General features: G+C 38.1%; 1 protein-coding gene across 6 annotated transcripts in view; it reads left to right on the top strand.

Moving 5' to 3' along the window:
- The window catches only part of PAX3 (paired box 3), a 77,143-nt gene extending 64,812 nt beyond the window's left edge, over window positions 1-12,331 (top strand). For 4 of the 6 annotated variants that reach the window (XM_064721207.1, XM_064721211.1, XM_064721209.1 and 1 more), the window contains 2 exons: window positions 10,036-10,282; window positions 10,811-12,325. In XM_064721207.1, coding sequence (XP_064577277.1) covers window positions 10,036-10,282; window positions 10,811-10,845 — 282 coding nt within the window. In that variant the 3' untranslated portion in view covers window positions 10,846-12,325. Of the gene's footprint in view, window positions 1-10,035; window positions 10,283-10,810 lie in introns of all 6 variants that reach the window. The other 2 variants (XM_064721214.1, XM_064721212.1) reach the window with 2 other exon arrangements.
- Window positions 12,332-12,696: the final 365 nt, after the last annotated feature.

Here is a 12,696-nt window from a genome sequence, read left to right as displayed (position 1 = left end):
AATCTATAATTACAATCAGGAATCTCTTCAGGGCTGAAAGTGAGAGTTTTAACAGCTTTATCTGCTTTCTACCCTTTTTTCCTCTCAGTGGTTAGAAAAACAGAGGGAAGCTCAGAATGACACAAATGAAAAGTGAAAAGACAATTATACTCAATTACACACTAATCACTGACTATCACCACTGCCTAAGCAGGGAGAGGGCATTCTAATAGGCAGAAAATGAGATTTTAATGGCACAAAGGGTGGCCGAAATAACGACTCGTATATCTTTGCCTCCTTCGTTTTCTTCAACTTGTGGTTTGCATCTCGGGAGTGCAGTTCCTGGTTCCTGTGCAACGGTGATAACTCTGTGCAGCTGAAAAGTTCAAAGGCTCTAGAGTTGAAAAGAATGAATAACAAAGGCAATGAAATAAACATTTTTGCCCAAAGGCAAAAGTTCATAAACCCTTTTTTGTAACGGTAAATGTAATTAAGATTCACAGATTCCTATAGCATGGAGTGTGGTACAAAACTTCATGGCTTGAAACCTCAGGAAAAAAATGCCTACAGAAAAACAAACGGATGTACTTCCAACAAGACTTGAATAGATTTTGTTTGAAAGAATTCTGATTTCTAAATGCAAACTTCGTCAAAATCCATGACATTATATTAGTTGTTTCTTTTTTTTTTAATGGCTAGTTTCATAGTGTGCAAGACTTCCACATTTTTGACATAATTATCTATCGGGTTTTCAATGTTAATACATAAAAATTAGTTGTTAGTGTCAGTTTAAATGTGTGTTGGTTCTGGCTATGGAAAATGTGATCTCTTTTTTTCCCCTTTCACAAAGCTTTTATTGTCTGTGACACAGAAGTGGAGCACAACAACAGCAAAGAAATCTTGTGATGGCTGGGTGAAATGGGACAAAAATGTGAGGCCAGGTCTCCTCCTGCCAAAGTCTTGCTGATTTGACGTTTGATGTAATCAAAAGGAGATTCTGTCCTTTTTACACCTAGCCCTGTCTTTACCCTAAGAGACTTCTGTTGTTTTATTGTTTGTTTATTTGTTTTCCTTAGACTTCTGAAGCCTTTTTCTAACCCAGTGCTTAGCACTTCTGGCTGTGTCCAGCAGCTCTACTAACAGGTACAGCTGGCTTTAGGGGATGCTGACCCCTTTAAAATTGACCTCATGCTTTCCTTGCTCAGTGCATAGAGGAGATTACTTATATCCATTTAGATTTGGAACAACTTCTTGGCAACTAAATGATTACCTGCAACAGATCTTAAAAATCTTCCCATCAAGAAAACACATTAAAAACCCAGACCTGAATTCATGTGGCATTGCCAACAATTCCTCTATATCAATTTTGGTGCCTAAAGAATGAGTTAGAGACATGCCTAAAATGTAGAGATGTATAAAGTGACACAGATTTTGTGTTTATATAAATCAGTAATACAGCCTGAAACATGTAAATTGTGTGCAGCAAATTGTGGGACTGTAGCACACCAGTGAAACTCTTGATGCCCAAAGGAGCCTGAGCTGCTGATCACAGTGTTGGTGTGTGATATGTCCCTTAGTTGTGGGGTGTGTCACTGTGCATCCCCTCTCCATGCTTCCTCAGGGCTCTTCCTGAGGTGCTGGAAGAGAGGCTGAGCTAAGGTAAAGTTGAAAGCCAGCTCTGCATTTGGGGTTTCATGAAAAAGGGAAACAGGAGTTTTCCTGCTGAGTGGGCATGATGCACTGCCCTGCCTGTGTGCATGGAATTTAGATGAGAAAGAGAGAGGGTCTATTTACCAGCCAGTGCATTTTTGACCACAATAAATCTGGGGGTGTGAGTAATTAACATAATGTTTCCACCCATCCATGTGTCTCTTGCTGGCAAGTGCTCCTGACAAACTGAGTCTAAAGCTGAATTTATGGTGGCTGTAGCAGGGAGGGGGAAGGGGGGCTTTGTCTGAAGCCCAGATAATATTTTGTGATTAAAAAACCCCATCCTTAGAACATACAGAATGAAATCTAATACTAAGATACACAGGATTCTATTCTTAGCAGATTTAAACCTCTCTCTCCTCTTTGTCATCAATTTATTACAAATGGGGGTCTGACACAAAGACACCAGGGAAGCTTTATTTTCTATGTAGAATGGTTCCATTCTAACTTTTTTCTTGAATATGATGGACAAATATGGTGTTTAAGGCAATCACTGATGAAGGTAGCAGACAATCAGAGACACTGAGGGTGATGCTATTTTATTTTTATTGTGTTAGCCTTGAATTTTGGCATGAGAGGGGACTGCATTTCTCAATTCTAGGAAGAAAAATGCTCCACTACATACCTGTCTTGCAAGTCGGGTGTTGAAAAGTTGTTGATCTTGTTTAAAAATATAAGAGAACAGAAGGAGTTCCGCCTCGTTTAATACTTTTTAACATCAAGACAAGATCTGCAGCTGTCCTTCAGATGACTGATTATTCTCCTTGCTCATCTGGTTTATTCATTACTACCTGGATGTGGTGAGAGAACCTCTGTCTTGCAGGCATGCAATGGGTTGACTTTTGCTGAAAAAAGTCAGGGATTAATGTCTTGGGGAGATGGCAGCCTGGAGTGTTTGTATTTCATGAAAAAGCAACTCAACTGCAAGCATGCCATCTCAGCCAGGGCTCTTTAAATATAATGTCAGAAAAGAGATTATTAGTGTGTAATATATGTAAATTGCATATTTTTATGTTTTCTATGCCTATTATGCAGCTTCTTGCCTTTCATGAATACATTTATGGCAATATTGTATTTCCTTTTCAAATTAGGTTTTAGTTGCTCAGTGAATTTTCTTTTAACAAATGTTTTTTAACTCAGAATTATGAGGGGACAGCATATCTGGATGCTAATGTATGTACACAGGACTTAGGCATGCTTTGGATTGGCATGGCACTTTATGATTAGTGGCCATCACTGGCTTTTTGCTCTGAAGCAGAGCAGTGACTGCAGAAACACTTGTCTCCCACCTGCAGGTGGATGGTCTTGGTGAAGGGCAGATTGTTTTAAAGACAGGATATCAGTATTTTGAACTGCTTCATTTAAGATAAGGAAAAAGGCTTTTCCGGTGTACATCAGCATCCCCTGACCTCCTCATGTGCTTTTTATTAGTGTTAGAGCAGCAGAGTTTGCCCTACACCAGGTCAGGCAGTTTGCTGGTTTGGAGGGTGCTGCTCTGGCTGCTGTGGATCCAGGTGGAGCAGCAATACTCTGCTGGGATTGCTGCTTTGTGAGTTTGTGTGCTTCCTGTATTTAACCTGTAGGATATTTAACTTCTCGGATACTTAACCTGTAGGATATTTAACCTGTTTAACCTAGGATAATCCAGGCTTAAACAGCACTTCAGTTTTAAGATTTTACCAGGAGAAGAACAAACACATGTAACCTGTCTCCTGCTAGGCATATTTTTCCTCCTTGCCCTCTAGAAAACTTCTCAGATCTGCTGTTTCCTCTTCCTTGCCTTCTCCCTCATAATTGAATCAAACCTGTAGCTTTAAAGGCTGCAGTTTGAAAATGGGAAGTGGATTGAATATTGAATTGGCTGTGTAGGAGATCATAACAGTCTTTAACAAAGTTTGCAGTTTCATGCCATTACCTAGAGCTCAGGAATAATCTTGATAAGAAAATCCCAAACTTTTCCATGAACAGTAGTAAAGAGGCAAGCTCTTTCAAGGTTTCTTTCTTCTACTGTCAAAACATTTCACTGCCTGAGTTTCAGAGTTACCCTGTAAATCCTTTTGGTGAGGTGGATCTTAGGCAATGGGCTTCTCTAAAGTCGTTGAGAGCACTTGGTTTTCATTAACCTGATGTATGGAACCGATGGCAGCTGTCGAATCAGTTAGATATGTTCATGTTGTCTTATTAACTCTGTTTTTAGGGGAGCCACAGGAACCAGGGCTAAAAGTTTTCATTCCCTCATTAAGGGGGACAAGAGCAATGAAAAAAAGCAACTATTAATTCATTATACTTTTCCCCATACCTTCTGTTGGATTACCTTGAGCTGGTTGCCCACAGAAACATTTCATCTGGGTTCAAGTCCCACAGCAATGAGAAGCTTATGATCTTTGGCACGATGCACTTGGCTTTGAGAGCTCTTTGCTTATTGACCCAAGAACATGAGACAGGGCATGGATTCCTTAGTGAGTAAGAAAGTTAATTCACATGATATAATCTTCATGACCACGAGTTTTTGTTCTTTCTTCTTTTTTTTAAATTTAAAGTTCAGACAATGGGGTTTATTATTTTTTGTTTCTCTGAGCAAAATAGATGAGATTCAATAGTATTGTAATTGTTAGTGAGTAAAAAATAACTACAAGTATTCTTTATTTTATATTTATATTTATTTTATATGTAGTATTTATTTTATATAAAGTATTCTATATTTTATAGAAGTATATATTTGTAAATAACATTTACTTAAATACATTAATAGAGCAGAAAAATAAACAGGTGACTGTTTAAACTGTATCTTTTTGAATGTCCACCTTAACTTTTCTCTTTTGGTTTGTTTTGCTTTCAGCCATAACAAATCCATACATCCCAATTGTTGAGGGAAGGTGTGTGAGAGCTGAGCTAGTGACAGCTGGGCTGGTGTTCAGAATAGCCAGAATCCTTCTTTTGTGTTTGGGGCTGAGTAGAAGGTGGAGAGTACACGGGCAAAGAGCAACCTAATACCAAATTTAGGCTTGTTATGAATTCTTTTGAGTAATATTGCCATAGTTGAGCATTTAAAGTCATGAAACTCCAGTCTCTGGGGCTGCCTGAAAAAGGTGGGAGATGTTTAATTGCACAGATATGCTTATATATTCATAAATTATATGTTCATCTTTGAGCTTTGTTTTGCCTTTTCAGTGATCTTTGGTTTCTTTTCAGGGGCTCAAGAATTAGCTGATCTTAGAATTATTTTGGTGATATTACCAAGTTCCAGGACTCTGTGATATAGCACTTGAAAAAGACATGAGTTTTGTGATAGACTGTAATAATGCTTTGAAAATTGGCAATTGTCTGTAGGTAAAAATGTATTTGATGAAAGAATCAAGTTATCCTCTTAATTATCCTAAATGAGCACCAGTGCACCTTCTCTAATTCCAGCGTAGGTACCAGTGGTACCTGGTGGTGTGAAATCAGTATCAGGTCTCATTGATATGAGTATGCAGAGCGTCAGATCATCAATGTCCAAAGTCAGTAGATTTGCTCTTATTTTCATTAACCAAGTATGCTGTTGCCAGGTCTTGCCATTTGGCAAAAAATTGCTTTCTGTCAGGTTTCTTGTATTCAATAGAAATATTCATATATATAAAATGAATCAGCAGTGTGGTTCAAGGATCTTATAGCTATAGATCCATATAGCTAATTAACTTTAATTAATCCTCTAAAACCACTCATTATAGTGAGTGATAACAATCCTTTTTTTGTGTTCTTTCTTATGCAATATTTTGTTTTTTGAGAGATTTCTCTACAGTGAAGAGAGCTAACAGCAGGTAATGCCATTCATCTTGGAAGGAGTTTAAAATTTTCAGTGTTAGTGATGAATGAGGGTATCTGACCCACATCTGTTTTACATTAGAATGGAACATTGCCCTGACATCGTTAGGAGCATTTGTCAAGATTCCCTGGACAGAGCTTCTGTAAATTACATGCTGCAAATGTGTCAGGGTCAGATAAGAGGATATCATTAACGGTGCTAAAGTTTACTCATGGTTCTGTCAGTTCAACTTAATATGTTAACTGCCAACAGTTTTCCTTGAGCTGTTTCATTAAATCTTTCATTCACAGGAGGGGAAAAATAGTATCACTGTACCCAAAAAAATATTGCACATGTTCTTTTCTCGTAAATCATATTAATTGCAGGCATGGTCACAAAGCATATTAAACACAAGCATGCGTAAATGAATTAAAACATATGAGAATTTTATTGTGCCTATGGAGGGTCCTACATTCTCAAATACTAACCATGTTAACAGCCAGAATGTTTCATTTCAATAAAATAAGCTTTTTAAAAATGTAGTTTAATGGCCTTTATTTTGGTGATAATAGAATTATTTTCCAGCAGCTGATAATGGACCAGACATTGTGTTCATGCCTTTAAGGCTTTCATCCCTCGATTTCTCTTTCTCGATGGTACCCTCAGCTGGTGATTCTGTGCTGACTCCACCAGCAAGGGATTTGCCCTAATGAATATTTTGGGTTGCTTCAGATGTGTTCTCTAAAAACTTTCCTGCAGACTTTGGTTGGAGCAGTCCACTGTGTTCCCTTTACTTATTCCTAATTTCACCTTTGTTTTCTAATAGAGTGTTTTAATCAATTGTATACTGTATTTTATTGTATAAGCACAAAGACTGTGCCTTAACATTCCTATGTGTGTTTTGTAAAAGGTGAGAGCAAAATATATGTAGTTAAAAAACTTCAATCTGATTTTTGTTTTGTGTTTATGGGAGTTTTCTCTAAAAGAAATAGAATAGCTATTGTATCACTTTAATGCAGTGTTAGCTCTGCCCTTGGATTCTGGGTCAGTGAGGCTGATACTTACTAATTTAGCTTTCCCAAAGTGATTTAGAAGGAAGCACATATTTTCCAGTAATTTGGATGGTATAGAGATTGAATAACTTTATTTTCTACCTTAACTATTATAAAGCAATCATATCCGTTTACTTAGAACTATTCTGCTTCATACCCACAGAAGATCTGAGCTGCAAAATCCAGATCCTTGTGTGCCTCCTGTGCAGCTAAGCTGAGGATGCTGAGCAACTTGCAGACATGGCCCGTTAATGGATTTCTAATTGATTAGGTGAAAGTTAGCCATGCCCTTCCTGTAACTCCTTGTATGGGTGAGAAGGTCATGGCACATACCGTAGCAAAGGCTCCTGCCCTGGGGCTACTTCCCTTGGAGCTTTCAAAACAGACATGACCAAAAATCGAATTATTTAGATACTAATCAACTGCAGGATGATTCTGAAGGCCTCTGAGGAAGATATTTCTGGGAAGCTGGTTACTGTTCAGACTTCAGTTTTCTCCAGCTCAGAGACAGACAGCTCAGTGAGTTCTGCTCCAGAATATTTACTAGGTGCACATCCACTTAATAAAATTATGCCTAATTATAATCTAATCTAAAAAGTTAAAGTAAATCTCACTAAATGCTAATTTTCATTTTGCCAAAGAAAAGAAATCTCAGTCCAAATAGAGTTGCTACTGATGTTTGAGTGACATTTGAGATTCTGTATGGACTCAGTTTAAATTCCAAGACAAATCTCCAATTTTAAAATAGCTTCCAATCCAAAAGTTTTTGAGCTCCCTCTTTTTGCTGGCATAGTCCAAATTTTGTCTCGGGCTTTATTCTATTGAAAACATTAAATTAAAACAAACCTCTAGTTGAAATCCGCATTTGGTAAAATAGTTATTTACCCAAATTAGCAATTGGTTCTAAAAGTGCTGGCAGCCAAGGCAGCGATGTGAGAGCCCTGAGGCACAGAGGAGTCCCCCTGGGACATGAGCCCAGCCCAGCCCCTTCTCTCTGCTCTTGAACTTGGAGCCAAACGTGGGGAAGCCCTGCAAATGTCGGTGTCACACTGGCCCTGCACGGCAATGCAAAGGGTTGTGCACTGGAGATTTCTGACAAACCCCTGTGCAATTTAAACCGTAGTCAAAACCATTACACTCCTGCCAACATAAATATTTCCCAAAGTAGTAATTTTCAATGTAAATGTTTAAGTTATCCCTTTATTTTTTTTTTTAGTTCTTTCTCTTTTAACTCTACTAGTGTTAATTTCAAAGGACAAGGATTAATATAACCGGAATGAACATAGGTTCTAATGCTGTGTCGTGCTGATGCATGTTAGGTCATTAACCCTGCTACATTTTGGACCATATCAAATTCCAAAGTTATAAGAAAAATATTTTGAAATTCTGAAAGAGAAAAGCTTGCTAAATTAATAGAAATTTTGAAGTTTTCACAACGAATTATTAGAACAAAAACTTGAGAGCCCAGTATTTTCAACTTTTGGGGAGTTTTGGCACAAAATGTACAGATAACATGACTTTTCAATCTGTGGTGATTTCAGAGTTGTTTTATTACTAACCACAATTATTATCTTTATTATTATTTATAATTATTTATTTATATATTTGTTATTATTTATTAAGAAAAATTATTATCTTTTAACAGGTTTTGGGCATTGAATGTATTTGTTGAATTAAATAGAAAATATCTTACATCCTAAATCCAAATTCATCTTGTTTTTATAAACAAAAGTTTATAAAAAACATTTAAAAGTCATAAGATTGCAATATCTGACTGCAGTCTTTAAATATATTTTGTAATTTGTTTTTGCATGAATACTTCAGTTTGTGAAACATTCAACAAATACCACTGGTTAAACTCATGTTTTTCAGCCCAGTGAATCAAAAGTGAACATTCCAGTGCTATGTGTAGTTACTGAACTTCTTTCTCAGCATTTTTTTTTCAGTGAGATATCTTGGGTGCATTTGATGCAAACATATTTTGTGTTTTCAATGCAGGGATCTGGGTTTCTCTTTTTGAGCTGCTCTGTTTCTACCTCATGCTCTTTACCTAATCAGATGTGTAAAAACTGGGTAGGTCTTCTTTCCTACCCAAATCACTATCTCTGGATCATATTTCATCTGTTTAGTAAGAAAAAAACCCAAGCCAACAAAAAAGCAAACATCTCAGAGCTGGAAACGCAAGCTCCCTGCAATAACAATAATTTTTAGTTTGTGATGGAAAATAAGTGCAATTTCAGGAGGAGCATCAGAACCTCAGGAAACAGATCTGTTTTTATGAGGTTTAATTTAGTCTATATAAAAGAGACTCAATTTTTAAAAAACTGTCTTTAGTTTATGGCAAGAATTGCTGCAAAGCAAAATGATTATCAAATAGCACGTGTCAGATAATTGTAATGCCTTTTTGGAGCAAGAACAGCCTGTAAATGATCACAATATGCAGTTTTGGCAGAAGCTGTATGTCACCCGCCTATTAGAAGCTGCAGAATGCTTGTCAGGCTCTGAAGTGCAATTTATTTCAGCAAAAAGTAAGCAAATCTCAGTCATACACTTATTTTTAAAATGTTCTGCAGTGGTGTACCAGGAGAGGAAATGCTCACCAACTTGTAGTGGGAGAGATTTTTGTTCAACAAGAACTTTTCACTGTAGTTCTGTGCTTGAAAATGCAGATGCTTTTGAAATTATTTCTTGCTCTTCTACTGGAAATGATGGCCTGGGGGGCTGGGCTTTTTTAGGGACAAGCATGTATTTTCCAGTAAACCCTTTTCAGCTACTGATTTCGTAACTGTCCCTGTAGAAGCAGTTTAATAAAGGAGTCACAGCTGACTTGAAGTTGTTCTGGAGTGCCTGACCCTTTCTGTTGTGTCCTCTAACTCAGATGTTGGAATCAATAACTGCTTTGACAATAACCAGCACTTTACTCTTGCACACTCACTTTTTTACAGCTCACAGGGCATGCAGCCGTGGGGGTACAGCTGCTCTGCCCCTTTCCCAACCCCAGAACATCAGGATTCTGTGGTGTTCTTTGTTACCTCCACCAGTAGTGGTACTGGGATATGCTCCAAACTGATTTCACTGTAATGGTTGCTGATCTTGGAGAAGAAAATTGTGTCAGCTTTTTCACAGCTTTTTATGTTTGTAGATCATGCAGGACATCATGGTTAAACTTTTGTTCTCTTTTTATTCTCTTATAATTTCATCCTCAAGGAATAAGCATCTGCAGAACTCCCAGCTGGGGCTGGGATCAGGCGCTCTAAAACCATAAAAGTTAAAATTTATTCCTTATTTGCCCCAGTATCATGTCTTATTGCTTGCTAGCCATCAGATTTTCTTTTGGTGGATGATGCAACCGAATTCTACTTCCTCTTGGGATTAGCTACTCAAAGCACAGTTCAAGTATCAAGTCTACCTGGTTTAGGAAATCAAATTATAGATTTGAGAACTTCTGTGGTTCTGTAAGCAATGGAGTTCTTAATCTATTTTAACTCTTTCTATTTTTCTACTTTCTAGGTAATGGGACTCCTGACTAACCACGGTGGTGTGCCTCACCAGCCCCAAACTGATTATGCCCTGTCCCCTCTCACTGGGGGCCTGGAGCCCACCACCACTGTGTCAGCCAGCTGCAGCCAGAGGCTAGAGCACATGAAGAGCTTAGACAGCCTGCCCACATCCCAGTCCTACTGCCCACCAACCTACAGCACCACGGGATACAGCATGGACCCCGTCACAGGCTACCAGTACGGCCAGTACGGCCAAAGTGAGTATGGCACACTACACTGGAAGGGCGCTGAGCTGCCCACAGCCTCTGCTGTCCGTCCGTCTGTCTGTCTGTCTGTGAGGAAGGGAGTTCTGAGCAGAGATCCTCAGGGCTCACTGCTACTTCTCCTCAAAGCCAGGCACTGGTGAGATACTGATTGTTCGAGCAGGATTTCTGCCGCATAATTATTTTCTTAAGTGATGTCAACAACATCTTGATGTTATTAATTGTTGAGACATGAAACCTGATTGCCATTAGGTAAAACATAAGAGTTGTCCAAAATGAAATAACCGCTGGCATTCCACTATTAGAAACACATGTTCTTAATGAGGTCAGCTCAAGAATCATTACAGTATATAATCCCAGATACATAGAGTTTTGTCAAACTTGTCCTAGGAATAAAAATATTAGTCCCTTGCCTTTGATATATCAGTATTAAATATGACATTGTCAACCTGTAGTTGGCATGGCCCCATGCTGTGAGGTTGTCACAGCATGACTTAAAAAGCTTCTTTTGCTTTTTTGCAGGTGCCTTTCATTATCTGAAGCCAGATATTGCATAAATGAACTGTCCACTTCAAGTTAAAGCTGGTCTTGTTTTCCGGTCCCACTCCAAGGCTTGGATATGAGGGATCTTCTCAACACACTGCAGCCTAAACTGGGGCAGTCCCACTGAGAGAAACAAGCTTGTTATATTCTCTCCAGTCATAGCTTTTAGTAGATTTTTGAAGGCTGGAAAAAGCTATACAGAAGACAAAGGCCAAAAGCAATAATGAATAAATGTGACATGCTTCATTATGAGTGGGTATACAAAACAGAGCAGTATTTAACATCACAGCCTGGCAAACATTCCATTTTTTTGTTGTTGTTGAAATTAATGTGCATTGATTGGGACAAATGGAACATTTTGAAACTAAACTTAGAGCAGTTGAGCTCTGCGTAGTCTGACTCATCTGACATCCAGTGCTGACTTTAGTCTAACTTTAAAACAGCTCAGTTTCTGAAGCAAGGTTGGAAGAGCCTCTCACTGTACACACTGGAAATTGCCATCAAGAGGAAACGCCACAGTCCCTAGGAAGCTGGATAAGTGTGAAAGACTTCCCGAGCAACTCATTGGTTACCTTGCTGTGCTTTGTAATCACCTTGTCAATAAATGTCACTCACAGGTTTGGCTTTACCAAGAGAAGAGATCTTGTGTAACATGAAACCCAGATTTTACCTTTTTGTATGTGTTTTCCCAGTGTGTTTTACCTTTTTAAACAAATATGGGAGACAAAAAGCCCCACCAACAACGCGACTGGTTTTTCATAACTGCCTAGCAATGTGCAATACTGTGTACCTCACACAAACTTTGGGATCATCCAAAGTCATAGATATAGAATCAGAACTATATTTTTGCAGGTACTTTTATTTTTGCAGTGCATAATTCCTGATGATAAAATACAGAAATGTTGCAGTCTGCTGGATTACTGAAATCCAGCTTGCTAATCATGACTTAAAGGTCATCTTCAGGAAACAATAGGAAGAAATGATTAAGTTTACATGTTTTTTAGTGCTGTACAGGACATAGACAGAGATGGACCTGTATTTGAGACATCTGTTTAAATTATACAGCAATATCCAATATAGACAGTATAATTATAGGAACCAAGGTTTACAAGAAGTTTGCATCGTGACATTTTAGAATGTCAATAAATTTGTGTTTTGTGATGTTGAGAGGAAGAGGACGATGGAAGGTGGGATTATTTATTTCTCTCTATTCTTGGAACAAAGAGGGAGGCAGAACACAAATACATTCCTTTTAGAGTTAAAGACTATGAAGTAGTGAGTTAGACTAGGTTCAGTACAGAGGTTAGTTCACACAACGGTCTTAAGGGTGATGGAAAAATGAAATATTATCTTTGTGTTGCAGCCTCTACAACAAAATGTGTTGTAAAAAAAAGAAAAACCCAAACAAACAAAAAAATCAAAAAAAGAAAACAAAAAAGAAATGTCTTTCATGTAAAAAGTTCAGTAAATATTTACTATTTATAATGAATAAACATTATGAAGACTTTCAAAGCACTGATGATTTTGTCCTAAAATGTAGTATTGTGATAAATACATTGATACATTTTAATCTGAATATCATGAAGAAATAAACCATGTTATCTTCGACGCAGCCTGTATTCATTATATGAGTGTATTCTGCACACATGCTGGCCTGGGGGGGCATTGAGCAGCCTCTGTGCCCAGGTGCTTCTTGTGTGCCATGTGGAACTCTGTGTGTGGCTGGCTGTGGGTGAGATAAAGAACTTTGCTTTTTCTGAGTGCTGTGGGTACCAGTAGTGCATCTGCCCTACAAGGGAAAAGCCCTTGCCATGCATTCAAAATGAAATAGCATAGGTTTAAACCCAGCACAAGCACGGCAGCTG

Source organism: Zonotrichia leucophrys, chromosome 9 (genome assembly GCF_028769735.1).
Source record: "Zonotrichia leucophrys gambelii isolate GWCS_2022_RI chromosome 9, RI_Zleu_2.0, whole genome shotgun sequence".
NCBI lineage: Eukaryota > Metazoa > Chordata > Aves > Passeriformes > Passerellidae > Zonotrichia > Zonotrichia leucophrys.
Note: the sequence above shows the minus strand (reverse complement) of the source record. Positions and strands in the feature narration are given on the sequence as shown.